The sequence below is a fragment of the Episyrphus balteatus genome, chromosome 4 (genome assembly GCF_945859705.1).
Source record: "Episyrphus balteatus chromosome 4, idEpiBalt1.1, whole genome shotgun sequence".
Classification (NCBI taxonomy): domain Eukaryota; kingdom Metazoa; phylum Arthropoda; class Insecta; order Diptera; family Syrphidae; genus Episyrphus; species Episyrphus balteatus.
In genome coordinates, this window is record NC_079137.1 from 75,593,645 (window position 1) to 75,616,411 (window position 22,767).

Here is a 22,767-nt window from a genome sequence, read left to right on the forward strand (position 1 = left end):
GTTTACATTATTAGAAGATGGAATTTGATTTACCTCCTTGTCAATATGTGTTATCATATTTGAATCCAAATTAATTTCCATCAATTTTTTATTACTGCTAAATACTCCCACAGGGATTTCACTTATTTTATTGTGACTTAAATCTAAAATTACAGCTGTTGGGGGAATGTCTGTTGGTATGGATGTTAGATCCATACCAGAACAGCTGATGTTTTTGTTGTCATTGCGGCAAATGCAATCATTTGGGCATTTTGGTGTTTCATTACTTTTTGTAAGGAGATCTTTTTTTTTTTTGAGAAAATGACAATGTTGGATGTGAATTATAAGATTTTTAAAAGGAATACAATTTTGTTTTACCTTCTTCTCTATCCAATGATTGATTGGATTCACTTAATGCACTATCGAATAATTCGGTTAGGAAATTTTTACTTGTTGGTTTTTTAGTTGTACTTGGTGGAGGTGTTATTATTTTATCATCTTCATCATAATAATCATCGTAATTATAATCGGAGCTATTTGTTTGATTTGATGATGGAAATGCTTTGCTGTAGTTTTGACTGAAAGTGAAATAATTATATAAATATATCATTAAGTGTCTACATATTTGTGTTTAAATAGAAATTAAAAGTAGCCTCTAAAAAGTGTCATTGAGATCTAATTAGTTTGTTTATAAAATATAATATTAAAAAATCGTTTATTAAGTGTTTTAAATATTTAATTATCAGTCACGTGCACCCATGATAAACTAATAATTTTCTGCTTATCAGTATGTCAAACAAGTTGATGTTTTGCAAAATTTTGTACAAAATATCTAGCAGCATTATTTCGATTTATCAATTGATAGTTGATAAAAGTTAATTTTCTATACCTTATTTATATTAACAAAAGTCTTGAAAAACAGAAAATGATGCCAACCATTATTAACAGGAATGTTATTGAAAAATTCCATTAAAAATTTGGCCATTTTCCCATAAATTAAGTTTTAAAATACCGAATTTCAGTATTTATCAACTATCAATTGATAGTTGACCATCGCAATATGAATGTACATTTCTGTGATACTTCGAATGTTGCAGAAAATTTATAAACAAACAGAACTTATTGACCTATGACAAGCGTTCAAAATTGGCTGGTTCGGATTTATGTATGTCAAGTAAATTTTTCAGACAACTTCAGCCTTTCGTTTTTTCCGCCTTAACAACTCAGTTCAAGTTTTGACCACTGCGGCGCCATAAGTATATCCTCTTATCCTTTATTAAGGTGTATATAAAATAAAAGGAACTGTGCTTCACGTAATGTACTCATTATTTTTGATTTTACAGTAGTTGAGTATGATCAGTAGAACTGAATTTGATTTTTTTTAAAGTACAAAACATATTTGACAGAACATTCATTTTTGGCATATGTACATAAGTTGAGATTGTTGTCAAATCTCATACAAAAATTATGATATCCCTTTGACAGCTTTTGGCTGTAGAATAATTACTTATTTGAAATAAGTGCCAAAATTTTTGAGCCCAGTTGAAATAATAGCGGTGTTCATGAAACGGTGGTAAACCTGGTAAAGCGGTAAATGTGTCAATATTTTATATAGGGTAGACCTGTCTGTTTACCATATTTACCATTTTATCAGGTTTACCGTTGAGTTGCATGAATACTCCCAGTTTTAACTTGACTAGTTTAAGTATTTACTCAATGTACTGTTCGTTTACTTAATTTAAAAAAAGAACTGACATAATTTGTTATATAGCGCCACCTAGTGCTCAGAATTGAAAGACTTCTTTTTTTAATTTGATTTTTTGTCCTGTTAACAAATGGTGTAGTCTCAGAGATTCCTCACAATAATCATTATAATGTAACAGAATCCATAATCTAATCTTAATTTATTGCTTTTATTTCATAACTAAGTGCCAATTTGAAGTACTGACCCCCAGCGAGCTTTTTTGATATTAAATTTTAAATTTAAAAACAAAATTCATAAAATACCATGGTAACTAATATAAAAATTAAATTTTGCTTTGAAGTAGCTATACAAAATCTGAAAATATGCTTAAAAGGAAAATAATATCTCCGATAACGATAAGATTACAATATTTTTTTAGTATTTATCGTTAATTGATCAGAAATCAATAAGTCATATTATTTTTTCAAATGAGGAAACTAATACATTCCAAAAACAATAAAATCACATGCAAAGTAAATTTCTAGGAAAAAAAGTTACACTCACTATTTATACGAATATTTATGTAGGTATCTGCCCTGCCCACAATAGCAAAATTCGACCTAAATGTGCATTTACAGTTTTATTGATTTTCTTTTCTAAGAGGATTTGCCGCTTCAGTTGGTGTTAAAAAGATTGTTTGCGTTTGCTAAAAATATATATTTAACACCACTGCACTATAGTATATTGATAACTTTCATAAAGTGGTTTCATTTTATTTTTAATTGGCTATCATTATTTATCTTGCAGCTGTTTGAAGTGATACACAGCTTAAAAAAGGCTTCTATTTTTAATGGCAGTAAGTCTATTGAAGTACCTTTTGTGAAACAGATTAAATGCAAATAAATAAAACGACTTCCAAGGATTAACCTTATTTCTTAAGTCATTGGGGTTTATTTTTATAAGGAGGAGTCATTAAAGTGTTGTAGCTACACTTCACAAAACATGTTGACATTAAACAAAAAATAAAGTCATCAAACAGACCAAAACCCAAGAACCGCAATTTGACTTGACGTATGGTTTTCCGTCAAACTAAATTTTGACAAAACAATTTGATCTGTTTGGTAACTTTTTGGGTTATGATTTTATGTTCCGTTTTGATATAATATCATACCTGAATACTTTTTATCATTTTGATTTTTCTATTAGCAAACAAAAACAACTCAAAAAAATTTTTGTGGAATTTCAAATTTGTAATTTACTATTCCATTAGCAGGTTCTTGTTTTTAATGTGGCGGCATTCTGACGTCAAAGTGAGTTCAGTGTGCTCGCTGAAGTAAGGTTCCTACTTTGTGTGTTTAAGAACATTTAAAGTCCAGATTTACATCAAAAACAGTCGTTGGAGTGTGTCCAACCCAAAGCTAGTTCATAACCTGTAACTGTAGCTGATGAGTTCATTTTTTATTTTGTAAAAAATTCCAACAAGACTTCCTTGTCTATATATTTTACTTTGACATTTATGTAAATCGTATATTTTGTTAAGGTTTGTTAACGATTATTTTGCGCAAACTACGATTAGTTAATCAATCGACGCAGATGTTTTTTTTTTTAAGTATACAACTATTTCAAGGGCATTGTTTGAACTGGAATTAAAAGCAATTATCTTAACCGCGAAACTACTACGATGACGACGAATGGTGAAGGCCAAGTTCAGTTCAGTTTAATGGGACTAAAAACTGGTTCTCATGCGTTACAATAATTTGAACTTTATTTTTTTAATCAGACAAGTGGTCTTAAAGCATCCATATATGATAAGTGAAAAAGTAAAAAAAATAAAAACTAATGGAGTTCTATTAAAAAATTGCATATTAAACATCGAACTATGATTTTAAGTATAAAATAATTCACTCAAAATTGTCACTTTGGGCTGTTTTGTATTCATTTTATACAATTTGTCAAAAAGTGTCAAATTTATTTGACAGTTGACACTGACATCTCTTGGAAATTCTCAATCTTCCATTTTGACATTTGTTAACATCCTCGTTAATTTGAAAAAAAAAAAAAAAAAAAAATAGGCGTGTTCAACACTTAGTTATTTTACAATTTAAATGTCAAATAAAATGAGCATTACTTTTTTTAAATGCCCATCTGTCTAAGAAACATTTGAGAAGTAATTACTTAAAGCTAATGACTTGGAAGAATTGTTTCGAAGAAGAAAATAAAATCCTTTAAGTTGGCACTTTGTGAGTTTCCCTATGTACCAAGCCCAAAAGGGTCTTCTATTTGACTTTCATTTGACAACCATAAACCCAACAGACAAACGAAATCCCTTCAAGTTCAAGCGCTACAGTAAAACAAAACAAAAGTGATTGCGCTTAAACCCGGAAATCTGCAGAATATATTGAAAGAAGTATTTAAAGCGACACAAAAAGCCATTCAACTGTGTACATTTACGTTGTCATGGCCATAGAATTTCCTGTTTCTATTTCAACTACCTATGTATCGTATATCTATTTTAATCCCTTAATCATTGCAACTACACATATCAATGTACTTTGTACCACATCACACCCACTCACCCTTGTTTTGTATATTTTTTTTTGTAGTGAATCATTTCTTGACGCCCGATTACAAAATCAGAACAATAAATTATTAATAAAACAATTAAAAAAACAAACCTATATTCCCCCATCTGGGAAATCAAAGTTCACCAAAGCCGCCCTACAAAGCAAAGATAGAGAGAGAGAGAGTGAATATTTGAGACGTTTTGTGTATTGTAAATGACGGTCTTCCAGTCATACAAACTTGATTAAAAATGTAAAAATAAAAAAAAAAAACAAAAAAAAATAACATTAAAAAAGGAATTGATTGTGCTATTTCAAATGCGATTAAGCTTTAAAGTATTTAAAATACTTCAGTAATCGTGTCGTACATGAATGATAAAAAACAAACAGTTCAAAGTCCTTCTTATTATGTCACATTTAATTTTAGTTTAAAAGCGTTAAACTCAAATACCAATTGCCTTGAATCTTGAACTCTGTAATTAAATCAGGCTCCTTTTGCACTTTTAAGTCGATAATTACAGTTTTAAATATAAGAATGACAGACACGTCAAAATTGGTTTGCGTGTGGCATTATTGGTTACTTGAATTTTTTGTAAAACAACACGCATTCAATGTGTGTAGAGCTTAATGCTACGATAACATTGGTAATATAAAGATTAAATTAACCACAATCTTATCATACCATATCATGCTTTTTCGAAGAAAAAAAAATCAATTGCTTGCTGCTGTCATTTTATTCTCTGACGTGTGAAAAAACTATTATTCATCATACTCAGCTGACTATAGCTAGCTACATAAAAAATACCCCCTGGTGAAACAAAAGTGAATTCAAATGAATTCGTTTTTTTTTTTGTTGCTCTTGACCCATATTATGTATCCATCGTTCGTTGAAGAGTGATTTGTTGTTGATTAAAGTTGATTTTATTTTATGCTGGAAACTAGTTTTATTGATTATTTTTTTTTTTAACTCATTTTATATATGAAGAAGTTTCCATCACACATGTGAATGGGTCTGCGGAGTTAAAAAAGGGCTAGTTTTTTGTTTTTGCTTTGAAATGCTGAAACAATAATAATATCTGATCACGCAATTCGTTCTTTTGGCAGTAAAAGTGATTTCTTGGACTCATGACGTATTTCTTTTGTATTAAATGGAAAAGACAACTTGGGATTTTCTTGGCATAGTTTCAAAGAATTTTAAATGAAGTTAGAGTTTTTATTTGTTTTAACTTGGCAATGAGGGAAATGTCAAAGTATCTTTTATTGTGTGCTTACACCTTAAAAAATCGCACAATTTTCAAAAACAAAGCCTGAATTGGGTGAAAGTACCAATGTATATCTTATAACAATATTTCCATAAGATAGTAATCATACAGAACTGTTCGGTACTTCGTTGTTTGACTTGAAGCTGTCAACGTGTGACAGTCCATTGCACTAGCGATTACGTCACGGAATGTTGCATTCAGTGCGATAAACAACACCAAATATCTTATTATTGTTTAACTGTACTGACCCATTTTGAACTCACATCTGGCGGAAATCCCGTATACAAATTTTGATCCCTAAACTTTAGGGGTTTTCACATTGACTAACTCACCGGACAGACCAGCCGCCATTTGGTTTGATCTGATGCTGTTTTGATAGTGTGAACACTCATCCGACGGCCTGTCCGGTTTGCCGGATGGTTTTCAAAAAATTTTGATATTTTGGTGGTCGGACGGACATGTTAGTCAATTGAACGACATGTCTGTCCGGCAGACAGTGATAATCCATTCTCTCTAATTTGAGAGCAGAATAGGGTATATTATATTAAAAATAAGCTGAAAAATGGGTTTTGATGAAAATTGTCTGATGAGCGTGAACGAAAAATATAATTTGGCCATCATCCCCCCCTTTTGACTGCAATTTTTGTCATAAAAAAGTCATGTTTCAATTCCTGACAGATTTTTCAAAAAAAAAGCTGTGTTCATACTCTTCAATGTTAGACTGACGTTAAAAAGAAAATATCCGGATTCCATTCTTGCAATTTTCATAACATCAAAATAATAAGTAAATTCTTAATCATTTTCCCCTTAAGTTGAAGGCAACCTAAAATAAAAAAAGTTCGCTGGTATTGACATTGAATTTTTTTATCATGGTGTGGTTAATGGAATAAGTGCTCTTTGCTTATTCCAAACATAGATTAAATACTTACTCAATTTTATCCTCTTATTTAATAAAATATAATCTTTAAAATATTCCCTACAAAAATTCTTTCAAAATGACAAACTTCATTGAAATGCAATATATTTAACTACCTGATGATTAACGAACACAAATACATTTCTACCTATTTAAAGCTATTACAATTTTATATATTTAATAACTGTCATTACTAACGCAATTAAAAGTCATATCGTGTAGTCAGTGTAAGGTACCGCAATTATTACTAAATCAAGTGACTTAACAAATTAGTATTGTTGTTTTTTTTAAGTAGGTATTTCTAGGTACCTTTTATTGCTTTATGTTCCGGAAAAAGTGATGAGACACTTAAAAGTTCGAAGTACATTTATAAAACAGGTTGTGTGACAAATCAAATATTTATTTTACCTCTTTTCTTTTTCTGAAACAAAAAAAAAAACATGAACAAATCTAGTTTTGTTTGTTTTTCTTTAAAACAAAATCTCTTCCTGTCAAATATATTAATTCGCAGAATTGACATATTCTAGGGTTAATGGCATTTTACTATGCCTACCTGTCATTTTTATATTTTCCCATGATTTAGAGAAGCTAAATTTTCAGGTTTTAAAATCTTTTGTAATTGAAAACTGATTCCAAATGCAATTCTTAAGCCCAAAAGACACACACACACTTATTAATTTTTCTTATCTTCCGATTTTTTGTTTTTTTAATTTCTATTCATTTATACTCGTGCATTATTTTTTTTTCAACTTGTTTATGATATCCACATTCAAAGTTCAATGTCCACATTGATGGCCTTATGGGTCATGTTTTAAGTGTTATATTCTTGATTACGTTGACGTTTTGAAGGTCGCTATAATAATAATTGTTATTCCAACAGATGTTAAATGCTAGAACAAAACAAAATAAAATAAATCCTCTCTCTATTCATACAAAAAATGAAACAAAAAGATTTTAATAAACATTATCGCTTCACTTAGTGTGCACTTTCAAAACTTTTTTTAATTTTGACAGTTGCTCTCTCTCTTTTAGAAACAATGACACTTTTTGATAAGAACCATTGATAAACTGTGCTGTCAGATTATTACCTCACAGAAAGAATAAATATAAGAAATAATCCAAATTTGTAGTAGACATGCATGATTATGATGTTTTGTTGTTGATGTTTTTCTATTTGCTGCAACTGCTGTTGTTGTTCGTGTCACTTCTCACAATTGTTGAATACTGACTTGTTAGAATTGAATTTACGTAATAAATATGCACTACTTGTCACTTTATAAAAACACTCTTTTTTGCATTAATAATGAATTCAATTAAATTGAACTCTGAACTGTCACTTGTTGTAGGAAAAGCATTGCGTTTTATTTGTTTATTTTATTTTAATTGCAATCAAACACACCTTTACAATACGAACTTATAATAAATGCCATCTTTAATTTGAATAAAAAGAAAAACATACGAATTGTGAAAACAGAGAAACAAAACAAAAAATTAAATCACAATCGCAAGAACCGCTTCGGTTGCCTCCACCGGCCTCAATAACCGCTGTCGAATCCTCACAAAGTGGCCGACATCGTTATACAGGCAAACAACTCACATGTGTCAAATAAAGTCATTGTAAATTCTCACTCATTCATTTTCAAAGTTACTTTTTTTTCATAAATAAAAGAGAACTTTTAAACATTTGCGTATGTGTATGTGAAAACAAAACAAAAAAAAAATTATGTCCCGTTCGTCACTACTCATTAGCTTTATCTTATCAATTTTGTTTCGTATAGTTTTTCATTTTTTGTTATTTTTTTTTTGTTTGTAACTTTTAATCGTGTTTTGTGTTTAACAAAACTATATTGAAATTTTGTTATTATTTTATGATTGTTATCTGTCAAGAATGAATTTATTAAGATGTTTTTTTTTTTTTCTTTGTTATTTAGCCAGTTCAGATCTTGGAGATTTCAGTAATTTGAACTGGTCAATTAGAAGAAATTAAAAAAACATTTAACAAGTCGTTCTGTTTGATTTTGACTAGATACATCTAAATCAATAATCTTGTTGTGTGTCAAAAATAAGTGACATACATTTTATTTTAATATGTCAAATCCAACACCATTCCGTTTATGAGATATGTCATGATTGCATTGAAAAACACGATCTCAAAGCTAAGTTTCTCAAATAATGACCTCGTCAAGGAAATCGTCTCCACTCAGTCTGATGCCCCTTGGGACTCGGAGAGGTATTTAACGGTGGCTGACATGTCCTCAATGGATCTGGACTCAACATCCGTCGTATCAGCTTTGCCTTTTTATTCTAAGACCGTATCAGGTCAAAATCGTGGCTGAACTATGTTCTCTTACAGCCATATTGCACCGGCAGGTGGGCCTGCGACGCACCAGCTTGTAATTACCGTTTTCTTATCACATATATTTGTTTTTTTTCTTCACATCAAAAGTTGGACAGAACTTACTCTTTATTTATTTATTATTCTTTTATTCTATACTAACAATATTGTATTTTCGTGTTTTTTTAGATTATTTTATACTTATGTTTAATTGCCAAAACGGATAAGATTACATCTTTTCTAATCATTAATAATTGATCTCAAAATAACTAAAAAAAAAAATTCAACAAGAACTTACAATACTATCGATTATATTCTCAAAAATATTTAAATATAAATTTATAATTCAATATAAATTATAATATTTTATACTGTAAATTACACTTTAAATGTACAGATTCAATAATCTTAAAGTCTTTGATACAATTTTATATATCAAAACAAAACTACCTCATAGGTATTCGCAAAAAAAAAAAAAAAAAAAAAACAAACAAAACAAAACAATCCATCCAAAAATGAAAATATCATACTCTGGCGTATTCGTACCTGGAGAACTTGTATTTGACGTATACTGTGTATACTCATTTTAGTTCTATAGTTTTAAGTATTTTGTATTTATGTATATATGTATATATGCGACCAAACGTCACACGTCACATTCTACTACAACTGCTCCTGAGCATGAGCAGATTCAGTTTTCAATTGACAGCCAAGAGGCATTCTTTGTAACTAGATAGTGCAGGCAATACTTGATAGCCGCGACAACATAACTTAGTTAAGCAATAATTATCTTTGAATTGTAATCACTTTGTAAAATCTTAAAAAAAAGTCTCAATAAAAATCAATTCAATTCAAATGTCAAATCCATAAATTAGCTAAGTTCATATATTTGAGATCGCACTGTTCGGACATTTAACTTTTATTTTTTATTCACAAAGCGTAGAATATAAAATTTACAAATGCTTAAATATGTTTCTTTCCTTAAATTTCATTCATTGCTTTTGACAGTTAAGTGAAAATTTACATATGTTGCATATTATCTCCTAATCCCCGTCATGCACTAATTAACCGTTTCTATAAATTTAAATATCAAAACTTCTCCATCAAAAGAATACCGCAATTAAATTTGCTGTGCATGAATTTATCAATGAATTGTTGACCCCTTTTTTTCATATCAATTTGAATATCAACCTATGACTTAACTTATAAATAATGTCACTAATAATGTCAATTATATGCATGTGAGATTGAGAAACCCTAGAAAACTTTTACATTTTGTTAAATATGAATAATTTTGCAATTGAATTCGCCGAGTTTGTTTATTATTTGTTGCAATAAAATGACATTTCCGTTTCGTTTCATCAAAAAATGTGACGTTTCAATATTTATTTATATGTCATTTTTGTGTCAAATTTAGAATGTGTACTAGAAATTTATTATGTTTTTTTTTAGTGTTTAGGTTGGTTGACCTTTTTTATGGTGACAACACAATATTTTTAGATTTTATCTATTTAATGATGCTCGGTTTTGTACAATATTATGGGGTTGGTCAACTTTTTGGTGTAACGACATAAACAAAACGAATGCGGCGGCAAGACAAGAGAAAGTTTACACACAAAAATAAAACACCAACCGGATCCTACGAACCGAACGAACCGTCACAAATGAGAGAATACGAAAAACTGATTTTCAGTTTTTTAATTCTACTCAATCGTTGTGGCGATTTTGCAGGCTAGCGCTCTAGCTGAGGCGACGAACATATGGAATAAACTTTTAACACACAGTCTGTTTGTCTGATGTGTAAATTGTGTTTTAAGGTAAAGATGTTTGAGTAGGTAGGTAGGGGTTTTATTTTTATTGTTTTTCATATAGCAATTCCATTTCAACTTGGTACCTATCATGTTATGGTGTTGGTTCTTTCACTCAATGAAATTGTGAGTGGTTCGATGGTGACTATATTGCACTTATAAACATTTTTTATTGTTAACAAAAAAACTGGTTTTGCATTTGTGACATCACTGAAGACAAATGGTACTTAAAATAGCGGCTTTACTATAGTTACTGTATTTTTCTAAGCAATTGCCGGTTATTATGATATGCCATTAAATAAATGTCATTTTTTGACATCTTACTTTAAAGAGAAATATGGACTGGAGATTGTATATTAAATTTAAGCTCGGACTTCGGACATGTGCAGTAGATTGTGTTTTGTTTTTAAAAGCTCGCAATTCATAAAACAACAAAAACAGCTTTTTATGTTCTCTTAACTTTTTCTTAAATAATTGTATTGAACACAAAAGTAACCAAAGTTGCCGTGTTTCTATTTTTTAGCTACTACAAATTTGTTATAGTAAGATTTTTTCTTCTAAAAAATAGGTACAAATCTCTAAATTGATCATACAAATTTACTTGTAAAATTTAGTACAAATCTGTGTGATAACAATCTAATTTAGTTTAGTAGTTTTAGTCATTTGAGTGCGCACTCATTTCATTAAAATGAACACATCCAAAATGACTGTCAAGATTGAAATGTTAATTCAATCGCAATTTTATGGAAATTTTGTGACAAATAGGAAATTATTTATTTTAATCTCCTTTAGTCTAACAATTTTCAAATCAAATTTACCTAATGCACTGTACGGACTCATTTGAACGTTTTCATTATATGTGTTCAATGACAATGTACAGCTGTACAGCTGTACTACAGCTGTACAGTTGTTCAATGAGGTTTTTATTTTCTCATGCCCCATCTCCACTGACACCTAAATCTAGATTTAGGGTGATTTACCTAAATCCTCCTCTGAATCACGTGATTTACCATACGAGTATAAATATCCTCAAAACAAGATTTAGAATAACTCTCCTCTAATCATTTTGTAATTTTTAAAATTTTATTATTTTATTATTTTTAATACTGGAAATTCTTTGCGTTAAATAAATTAAATAAAAGTTTAACGAAGTGAAAGAACCAGTTACTTAGCTAAAAATACACAAAAAAGAGAATTTTTTTCATCCTGAAATATTGAAATTCGAATCCGATTTTTGTAGAATTGTCAAAACAAATCTTCTAATAAATCATCTCATGCCGGTGGAAACACCATATTAATCTCGTATGCTAAATCTAGATTTAGTGTCAGTGAAGACGGGACATTAGTTTAACAATTTTCAAATCAAAATTACCTTAAGCACTGGACGGACTCATTTTAACGTGTTCATTATGTGTGTTCAATGACGTTGTTCTGGACTGTTCCGAACAGAAAAGAACAGCTTTTTTGTTCAATAAAGTTTTTATTTTCTAAAGTGTTTTTTTTTTCTGTTCAATGACGCTGTCTGGAACAGTTTTGAAGAAGTTTTTCTGTTTCTTTTTAAAGTCAGGAAAGGTTAGAACATTTGTAAAAACTGTCAAATGTTGTTGTTTTCTATTATGACGTTTTTCAAAGACTGTTCTGTTCTGACCTAACTATTTCTTCGAACAGAACTACATATAGTTATTTGAAAAAAAGTCTTGTTTGATACGAATATAGTTTCCATTAGTTTAGGTATGTTTGTTTAGAACAAGAAATATTAAAGGCCCCAACCCATAGAATCCGTTGCGTCCGTTCCGTCAATCCATCCGTTGAAGTTGAAGGATGGGACAGAAAGGGGTGACCCATAGAATACGTCGTATGACGGATTGCTTTTTGACAGCTCACTTCAAATTCCAAGGTGTGTTCGATATTTTATCGCTGAATGTGCACTAAGGAAGTTCTGATGCAAGAAATTTTTAACTATAATTGTTCTTTTTTTTAATAAAATAAAATGCGCGACAACCAATGTCAAAGGATACGACGGATGAAAAAGTAGAAAGTTGGGCTACTTCTTCCGTCGAATCCATCCGTCTCCATCCGATCCGTCGCTTATGGGTCGCTTCCCATAAGAACGTGTGTATTTTATCGAGCTGTCAGTCAAAAACTTCGACGCAACGGACGCAACGGATTCTATGGGTCGGGCCCTTAATTTATGGGCCTTAAGCCAGAACCATAATTGGCGGATGGAGTCGGAAGCTACTGTCAATTGTTGTTGTTTTCTTTGTATTTTCGACAAGTTTTCATCCGTCGAGTGCGGTTGCGAGCGCTGTTCCCCTCCGTTTTCATCCGACAATTATAGTTCTGGCTTTATTATGGCTCGCGAGTCGAATTTTCTACTCAATTCCAACAATTTGACAAACACTCACGTGGTGGTTTTGAGATAAAATCACAACATTGGCCTGGGCCAGACAAAAAAATAAAAATGTAAAAAATGCTATTGAACGAGATTTTCAGGCGATTCGCATGTCAATATAATATAGCATTAGAAACAGAAATGGACGCAGGGCATCTGTTACCGCAAACTTATCGTTATTTATTTGAATGCCCTCTTTCCTCTGCCACCACACGTACAAATTTTGGCAGACGGGTCGCTGGCTTGCATGCAAGTGGGCATGCAAGTAACATGTCACTACGATTACTTATTTTCAAAAACTTCAAAATCCACTTCTTAATCTTCTCCCAAAAAAAAAATCTCTTCCTCAATTTATATGGATTCTGATCCCCTATGATTTATTTATAAAAAAGCAAGTCCCGCATTAGTTTGCAATTCATTTGATACAAAAGAGAAAAAAATTAATTTCCTTTTTTACTCTTTCCCCTTTTATATTGCAAAACTAATCGTATACACAAAAAAAAGTGCCAAAAAATAAGCTCGATGTGACAAACCAAAAAAGGGGATCGTTTTTTTGTCAATCCTTTTATTCAGATTTGAATAGAAACCTCAATCAGCTAACAATACAATATAAAAAAAAAACTATTCAAAAGGTCCACATATAATAAATAACGGTCTTGTTTCTAATTTAAATAAATAAATGTCGGCGGCGCGTCGACACGGGTTTAGTAGACCAAGCTGCCGATCAGTCAGTTGTTGGCTAGGTATAAAGTTAAACTATCACATATGTATGCAAGTATTTAATCTTCAATCTGCAAATCTAATACCAACTCGAGGGCAATGATGATGCTTCTCCTCACACTCTAGACATGACATACCTCTACTCTAACAACACACTACCTCTCTATTTTATTTCATTGTTGGGAACTTCCATGTGAGGTAGGGGGCGTTGATGGCTGATTTTTTTTTTTTTGAAGGCCACCGGATGAATTGTTTACACTTATGGCGCGCACAAATGTTCACTATACTCATGTAAATAGTTAATTTAAAACAATTCCGCTGATACTTGTTGGCAAAATAGAAGATTATTATGATAAGTGCGTGAGACAACCAGTCGCGCCCCCTAATGCACTCGTAATTATGGTGACCATACCAAATTTTTGTTGGAAATTCTAGTCGATAGTAAATTTTTGGCAAATTGTGCCTTATTTAACTCGGAATAAGTTTATTTTCCGAAATACATTGATCTCGAGCTAACTCGGAAGTAGTTTCCCAGTGAAAGAGTTATTTTATTTCTCATTTTATAAAAAAAAACTGTTGTATTGAAATTTCGCATCCCTTTTTTCGAAGTTAAAAGGCTTATTTTGACAAGATCTCTTTCATTTCAATAGCTTCTGCAAATGCATCAGTCCAAAATAAGTCTTTTCTTAACTCTAAGTTAACTCCGGGATCAAAATTAACTGCAAAACATTATTAAGGAGTTAAGTCGGGGGTTTATTCTAAAAATAAACAGCTGGTCACCCCAAAAAATCTAATAGGTAATACAAGTTACTTTGAATAGGGTTAAAAAAAATGATAGAAGAATAAATCCAGAAGATCATCTCTAATGCGGATGATATGCATGTGAGATTATTATAGAGCTTAAGTGGTAATTTTTTTTTGTAGGTTATATATCTTAGAATGTAGATTAAGATATTTTTTTATAGGTCATGAGCTTACTGCAATCAGAAGAATTTAAATATTTTATTAATCTTTTCTTTTTTTCTCTCTTCATTTTTTTTGTCCTTATTTCAGTATTGCAATGGAGGAGACTTGGCTGATTATCTAAGTGTACAAGGCACTCTAAGTGAGGACACTGTACGATTATTTCTAATACAATTGGGTAAGTTGAATAGAATGTTGAATATTTTTATAAACTAACAAGCGTTTGTTTTAATTAATTTAATAAATTTTCTTATGCACTTTTGTTTTCCTTGTTTTATAATCACTTTTGTAATCACTGATCTTACCTAACTTACCGGGGTTTTTATAAAATTCCAAGGAAGTATAGTCAGTAAGGTTTTGCCATCACAAAAAATTATTAAAATATTATGAATCTGTCGCACATTTTCTTTCGTTTTTCAAAAACGAATGATCGTTTTCGTTTCGTTATTTAAAGAATGTTGTCCGTGATTTACTTATTGCGTACCACAAAAGACAATCGAATTAGTAACCACATTTTTACATCTGTTTTCATTAGATCACTAGTATCTTAATAGAATAATTCTACTAGATTTAGTTTTATTTTATTAAAGAGAACAGGGCATGTTTAAAGAAAATCAGTTTCCTCTTCATTTTCATCCGTGCAACTCCTGCAGTAATCATTATAGAATACGCCCAGCCCAGTCGTTGGACGTGTCTTCCTGTTAAAGACCGTCCTGTTAGCTATAGTATAGTGGAGCTAATATCCAGTCGATTTAAATTTAACAAAACTTTTTACGTTTCAAGTCTATACATTCGTTTGGTTGCCAAGGAAGTTCTTCTGAGTCCATCATGTTATAGGATAAATTTTCATATAGCGATACGTGTTTTTATAATTTCCTTTTCTGGCCAGTTTGTCCACCTTACATTTACCCAAAATGGCTCTATGACCCATGGAAGGTGAATGTTGAACTGTTCAGACATCTCCTTAAGAGATATTTTACAGTCTAGTACCGTGAGTGATATTGAAAAGAAAAAGGCAAGAGATTCAATTGCCGCCTGACTGACTGTCCGAAAATATCCGTGTTTAATATCACGTTTTCTGTGAGCCAAAATAGAACTTCCCTAATCGTTAGAATTTCCGCTTGGAAGACTCTACAACGGTGTGTAAGTAAAAAAAAGACAGATTCAGTTTTCTCAAAAATATTCTACTTCCTACACCTTTATTGGTTTTTGAACCATCAGTGTAGAGTAGAGAGTTATTAAATAGGAGGCTACAGTTCTTTTATGGAGCCACACTCAGCGTATGGACCCATTTTTATTAGGATGGCTCGGTTCTATTTTTGTTTAATTTTGGAATGCACACTAAAAGCATTTGATAACGTACAAATTTTACCACAACTAGAGAAGGAGGTTTTATTTCTCTTGATGTTGTTGAATTACAAGAAAATGTAACCTTCCAATTCCTACGATGCCTTGACTTTGCCGAGTTAAAGTCTTATCACGCACTCGAAAGAATTGATGAGCATCAGAGAATGGTGTCTATGGGCTGAATAACCCATTAACACACAGTTTTACCAGTCAAAATCTTGACTCTATCAACAATTTTTTCAAAATTTAATTGAAATAAATATTTTTGGCAGATACCTTAAAGTACAAAATCCTTCCGGAAGCATTTCTTTATCGAATTCTAAGAAAAAATGTATTTTTCCGCAATATTCCTCGCATCCTTTTTAACTCTTATGCCCTAAATTGGTTGGTATTTTTATTTTTTAATTGTGCTCAAATTGTGCAAAATTTAAATCTATAAAATTTTATTAATAATAATATTGTTTTTTTTTTTTACAGCTGGTGCTATGAAAGCCCTCTACACCAAGGGAATCGTTCATCGTGATCTCAAACCACAAAATATATTACTCTCGCATAGTTATGGAAAATCATTGCCACAGCCCTCGAAAATTACGCTTAAAATTGGTAAATTTAATAAAAAATACATTTTAATATATTTAAAACTGAAACAAAAAAAATTCTTGTCTTATTTTAGCCGATTTTGGATTTGCTCGATTCCTTCATGATGGTGTTATGGCAGCTACACTTTGTGGATCTCCAATGTACATGGTAATGAACTTTTTTCAATTTTAGTACTTAACGGTTTTATGGAAAATTAACTCATTAGTTCAATTTATAAATCCTGATGTTTCCACATTCTAATTTATACCTTCTTTTCTCTCTTAAAAAATCTCAATAGGCTCCCGAGGTTATTATGTCTTTACAATATGATGCCAAAGCAGATCTCTGGTCTCTGGGAACAATTGTATATCAATGCTTAACCGGAAAGGCACCATTTTATGCTCAAACACCAAATGAATTGAAATTCTATTACGAGCAAAATTCAAATTTGGCACCAAAGTGAGTAAATTTCAGAAAAAAAAAAAATTAAACCAAATTTTATTTACATTTTAATGTAAATACCTATTTTTTTTTTTTCAATTCTTCTCTCATTCAAATAAAACCAAACTCATCTCATTCATCATGATGTCGTTGTTGTGTGATGTAAAAAAGAATGCCAAATGGTATTTCACCGGAATTGAGTGATTTACTATTGGGTTTGTTGCGCCGCAATGCCAAGGACCGTATTTCATTTGAAAGCTTTTTCAATCATCGATTCTTGCAGGGACTTAGGCAAGCACAGCAGGCAGCAGGTAAAATTGAAAATACTATATAAATTTAAAAATACAATATATTTATTTACATATGCAATTTTTTTTTTTTATTTTTCTACAGTTGATATGCCACCATTGGGAACCAATTTAACACCGCCCAAAACTCCAAGTCCTCTACAAAATAAATTGGAAAAATCTCCAAGTTCAGGTTTGTATTTTTTTTTTGTTTGTTTTATTGACTTTTAAGAATATTGTAATGAGACGCAAATTCATATACAAAAATAAATAGATTTTCTATTGGTTTTTTGTTGTTGTAAGACTATTTTAAGATAGTCTGCATCATCATCATTTTTGTAGCAAGAGGCAGAAAAAAGAATAAAATTTACTCTTTGTGCCCTCTCGATCTTTTAGATGTTTTTGGCAACTATCTGTCTAAGATTCTAAGAAAGTGGTTTTATTCGTTGTTTACATTTTTTTTTTGTTTCTCTTCTTTGATTGAAAACGCTTGTTGTTGTCGGACGTAGAAAAAATGTATTTCAAAATTTATTTGGTTTCATAATTTATAAATTTTTATTGAGAGCTACTCTTGATTTTATTACAAAAATTTGTATTTTCTTTTTTTTTTACGTAAGAACTCTTTAGACCATGAACTTAATGAACTTCCAAGCGTCTCATTAAATTCTTAAATGAAATAAAGCATTTAATATTTGTTTTCATTTTTGTTCAATTGAAATTAATTAACTTTCTGTTTGTTATTTTTTTACAGAATCACAGGTGGAAAATCCAGCCATTATAGCAACAATAACAAATGTTGGTATATTATGCGATAGTGAAGCAAATAGCGGTTCATCTAGCAGTCCTGAAGATTCTGATGATTTTGTTTTAGTGCCGAAAAATCTTCCAGAAGATCAGAATGTCGTAGAATATGAAAAGAAGTAAGTTGATAAAATTTTAAAATTTGTTGTCTACTCTTAGGCGCCATCACTGCAACCGACATACGGGTTGGAAGAATTCCAAAACAAACTTTCTCTTCCTGATAAGGCTGTTGATATTGATGTCTAGAGATATTTATTTGAAATTATGAGCAATTTTGATTTGTCCGTCTTAATTTTCAATTCAAAACCCCACACATTAAGCAACGTCACTAACTGACATTCACAGAAATCCGTTTTAGTAAGGGACTTGCACATCAGGTTTTGTGCTGAATGAACTCGCTTTAGATCCTTCCACGCTGAATGTGAAGTGAAGCCTAAGAATGAGACTGTTATGTTATGCCTGGAGTGATGGGTACAATTCAGCGTGCCTTCATATCGAAGCTATTCCAGCAATAAGGCCAAAAGTGAGCGATATTCACAGATACCCTTTTGAGCAAAAGGCTTGCTCACTAAATCCTCTGATGAACGAACTGGGCTTGAATGAGAGTCCACCTTTATTATTCCGATTGAACATCTGTAAGCTCCTTCATTATCCTTTAGACAAATCTGCTATTGTTCCTTCAGGAAATGCTTTATGTAATTGAATCGCTTAGTTTGAAAATTCAACTCTTTGGCGAAATTGAGTTAACAACGGTTTTAGGCCTGTCTATGTCAACTCCGTACCCCTATGAACCCTTATTCCAGTTGATGTTGTGATCAAATTTATTTAAAAAAGATATTAAGTTCTATTTGAAAAAGGGAAAAGTCCGCTTACAAAACATAACAATTTTTCTATAATAATTTTAATGAAACCGACTTAGATTTGAATATATTGTGGGTCTAGTAAATCAAACGTCAAGAAAAAATGGATGAAGATTCTTTATGCGAAATACTAAACATTTTTGTTTCTCCTTAAAAATTTTATAAAGTGGACTTATGCCATTTTCAAAATAAACTATTCAATTACGTTTCTCCCATCAACCTCCTATCACACTCCTATCATCTTCATGCAGTGGGTAGGGTCTAGCTTGTATCGCTTGAGCGGTTGCGCGATCCCCATTGTTCACTCTGCTTCTGTTCCTGATGTAGATAACTATGTAATTATAAAACTTCGACTAATCGTTATCTGGTCAATTTTTTAGGAGATTATTTATCTATTTGCATTAAATACTATTTATTCAAGTCCTAATACCGTATTCTTTCCTCAGCAGCAATTTGACCTTGGTTGTTTATGCAAACCTTGGAATTCAAATCTTCTATTACGTCCCACATGATATATTTTTGTTTCTTTACTTTTCTAGGCACAATACACGTATGCAGCCCCAGAATCCTCAATCCAGTCCTCCACGACCAAGCAGTCTACCCATTTCAGAGCCCAAACCGGTTCCAACACCAGTTCGTAGACAATCGACGGCCAATGCTAACAACACAAACAACACCAACACAACCAACAACACCACCACCACTACCAACAACACTGTTGATAAGCTGCGACGTCAAGATTCAGCTCCAGCGTCGAAGAATCTTCAAGCTGTTGCTGCTGCAGCAGCTGCTACAACTGCAGCAGCTGCTGCTGCCGCAACAACTCCAAATCCGATTCCACGTTCGCAGCCGATAAGTGTCAAGCGACCCGAACATCGCAGCTCGGTGAGTAGCGATATCAATTCGATCTCGCCACCAGCTGTGCAATTTGCCATTGGAACACCTCCCAGCCGCCTTAGATCGGCCTCTGGGGGCTCACTCTCAGAGACACCACCTCCAACGGCACCATGCACGTGGCAGGTGAGTCCCGGTGCTCTGACACAATCACCACTGCGACGATCAGGCAACAGTTCACCCGTCCTTCCATCGACTCTGACTAAACTTCCAACTTTGGGCAGCCCAACTCTGGTGATTAATAGTGGCAGTGGTGGGAGTGCTGGCAGTGGCGGCAGCAGCGAGAACAACAATCATCCTCATATGTTGGGACAGCGGGCCTTCACTTTGCCCGAGTTGGGCCCCACTGGTGGGCTGCCGAGTCTGTTGGACACAAATAATTGTGATGGACAGACTATTCCATTCCATGCACCCGAACTGTCTGAAGAGACACTCATGGACCGTGAGCATAATGAAACACTGTCCAAATTGAACTTCGTCCTCGCCCTCACCGATTGCATACAGGAAGTAGCCGACTCTAGATGTGCTCCATTGTCGGCGCTTATGTCGGCCACTGAACAACAAATCCCACCGCATGCTCCAGAGCATTGTAAGCGCGTTGAGCGACTGGTGCTGCTGGTGAGGGCGTTACAATTGTTGTCTTCCGGGTTAAATTTGGCGTCGCAGCAGTTGCATAGTGGTAATTTGAAACCGTCTTCAAATGTTAAAAATGGTAAGAAAGATCTTAAAGTACCAAAAGGATCATTTAAATACATCGTTTTCTTTTTAGCACTTCTACAAATGAACTCGAAATATCGCAGTATTCTTTATGAGTCAAAGAGGCTGAACGGAACTGGCTTATTACAGAAAGCAAGTGCATTTAATATTACAGCTGACAAAATTCTATACGATTATGCAATAGATATGGTAAGAATTTTTGGCCAATATGATTTGGAGTAAAATAAATATATTTTTCTGTTTTTTTTTTTCAGTGTCAAGCTGCTGCTTTGGACGAACTTTTAAGCAATACTAAAAATTGCTTTGAGCGATACAATACAGCACATATTTTATTGCATTCGCTCGTACAGAAGTGCAATCATCCACAGGATAAAATGCTTTTGAATAAATGTAAGTTGATATGTTCTAGTTAATTTATTGCTATTAGTCAATTAGGAGAAATAGTGAAAAAGAGTAATCGTTCTCGGTACATTGTTAAAATTTACTCATTTCCACACCACCCAAGAGGTAGAGTAAACGGCGCGTTTTTTTTATTAAGTGGTATCCCCTTTTAGGCCTAATCCACAAAAAACGTTTCATTTTATTTTGCTTATCGAAATGTGTTTTTTTTTTTCCTACATATTATGTACATTAGAAAGCGGATAGGTTCGGATTAAAATCTCAAAATGAGTTTTGAATTAAAGATATGAGTTTATAGTTAAATTTAGGTACTAAAATTACTTTTATCTTTAGATTTTCGAAAAGGTTTGGTTAATCCCTTGCAAAAATAAAAAACGAAAGGTCTCTTTAAGCTCTAATAATATTAAAAGTTCTTTTGAGGTCTGCTTATTAACAAGGCTGGGTTATTTGAGTCTTGTTTGCTGTCATAAAAAATCACTGTTTAATGGGAAAGTGACATCCGATAAACTAAAAATATCGCTTGCTCGTCCCCAATGCTTAGAGTAACAACAACAACAAAAGGTGTTCTGTTGGAGCATGGTTTACTTTTATACAATGGCATGTACAAGTTTCGACCAAGATGTTATAGTACTCTAATTGTTCAGAATAAGAAGTCAAGTATAGGGTTAGGTATCTTTTCAGATAACCTTTCCATTAAAAGATCAATAAAACTCGCGGACTTTTGAAGTGTCTTTCTTTTTCTAAACGAGATATTAATGACTAGAATATTGAAATCTTTATAAACCGTTAGGCGGCAATCAAAGGCATTCCCTCAATTGTCACGAAGTCCATATTAGTTGATGGGTGTCGTAATGAACTAAGAGTTCTAAGCACAACGAAAACGAGCCAGAAGAACGTATCTACATTTTGATGTTCCGAAGAAACTTTTTTTGATGATTTTTGTTTATATATATTATAAACTTCCTTACTTTCATAAAAATACTGCAATGGATAGGCTAAATATTTCTCAAAAATCATACCATTAAAATTTGTAGGTGTAATTATAAAATTTCTTATATATTTCTAAAACTTAATATCCATCTCAAGATTTTACAAAATGTAGTTACGTTCTTCTGACACTGTTACCTTTCGTTGGGTGCCAGGACACATTGATATTGTTATAGAATTAACTTGTTTCAGTAAACACTCAGTTCTATAAAAACAAATAGTAGAATTCGATTTCATGATTTGTGTAAAATATATAATAATTTGTTCATTCTAATTTTATCATTCATTTAATAAAGATTTGTTTTGTTTGTAATTTTTTTAAATATAAATAATTTTCATTATTATTGAATAAGCAAATGAAATGGCCAAAAATGGATCAACACTTGAAACGAGCCAAACTGTCTTTATCTTGGTTACTTATGCTACTGGAATATGAAAAAATAGACACTTGAAACCTGTCGTAATCTTCAACCGACTCCCGACTTGAGCTTAGCAGACCCCAATTGTCGCTTTTGGTTGAAGCTTTTGGAGAACCCATATGAGCAGAATGGGTATTGTCTCATCTGACTTGTGTAGTTGTTAAGACTAAGAGGTCATCTGCGAATGCCTCATCTTATTTAGAACCAAACAAAACAGCTCGCGAAGAATACTCATTTGACGAGCTAAAGATGAAAACTTGCTACTAAAGAATTCGACTGAACCCTTTTCTATTCACCCAAATTATTTACACTCAAACCCTGGGGAGCACAATGTAAGTGCGATGACTCGCCCTGTCGTATTATCACCCCATAAAACCTAACCTATCCAACTCTATTTGTTGTTCCTATTTCTATGT

General features: G+C 32.2%; 2 protein-coding genes across 7 annotated transcripts in view; one reads left to right on the forward strand and one right to left on the reverse strand.

Moving 5' to 3' along the window:
• LOC129919865 (serine/threonine-protein kinase unc-51) overlaps nt 1–22,767 on the forward strand; it is a 63,799-nt gene that overhangs the window by 30,739 nt on the left and 10,293 nt on the right. The window contains exons 3-12 of the mRNA XM_056000958.1: nt 14,711–14,798; nt 16,445–16,570; nt 16,641–16,714; nt 16,845–17,005; nt 17,159–17,298; nt 17,381–17,467; nt 18,026–18,194; nt 19,475–20,541; nt 20,599–20,735; nt 20,801–20,936. Of these exons, the coding sequence (XP_055856933.1) occupies nt 14,711–14,798; nt 16,445–16,570; nt 16,641–16,714; nt 16,845–17,005; nt 17,159–17,298; nt 17,381–17,467; nt 18,026–18,194; nt 19,475–20,541; nt 20,599–20,735; nt 20,801–20,936 (2,185 nt within the window). The remainder of the gene's footprint in view (nt 1–14,710; nt 14,799–16,444; nt 16,571–16,640; nt 16,715–16,844; nt 17,006–17,158; nt 17,299–17,380; nt 17,468–18,025; nt 18,195–19,474; nt 20,542–20,598; nt 20,736–20,800; nt 20,937–22,767) is intronic.
• LOC129919867 (leucine-rich repeat protein SHOC-2) overlaps nt 1–22,767 on the reverse strand; it is an 81,935-nt gene that overhangs the window by 1,011 nt on the left and 58,157 nt on the right. The window contains exons 1-4 of one of the 6 annotated variants that reach the window (XM_056000961.1): nt 10,271–10,496; nt 7,491–7,832; nt 358–557; nt 34–281 (exon numbers count right to left, since the gene is read on the reverse strand). In XM_056000961.1, coding sequence (XP_055856936.1) covers nt 34–281; nt 358–557; nt 7,491–7,543 — 501 coding nt within the window. In that variant the 5' untranslated portion in view covers nt 7,544–7,832; nt 10,271–10,496. Of the gene's footprint in view, nt 1–33; nt 282–357; nt 558–6,955; nt 6,994–7,490; nt 7,833–10,009; nt 10,497–22,767 lie in introns of those variants that run through there. The other 5 variants (XM_056000960.1, XM_056000963.1, XM_056000962.1 and 2 more) reach the window with 5 other exon arrangements.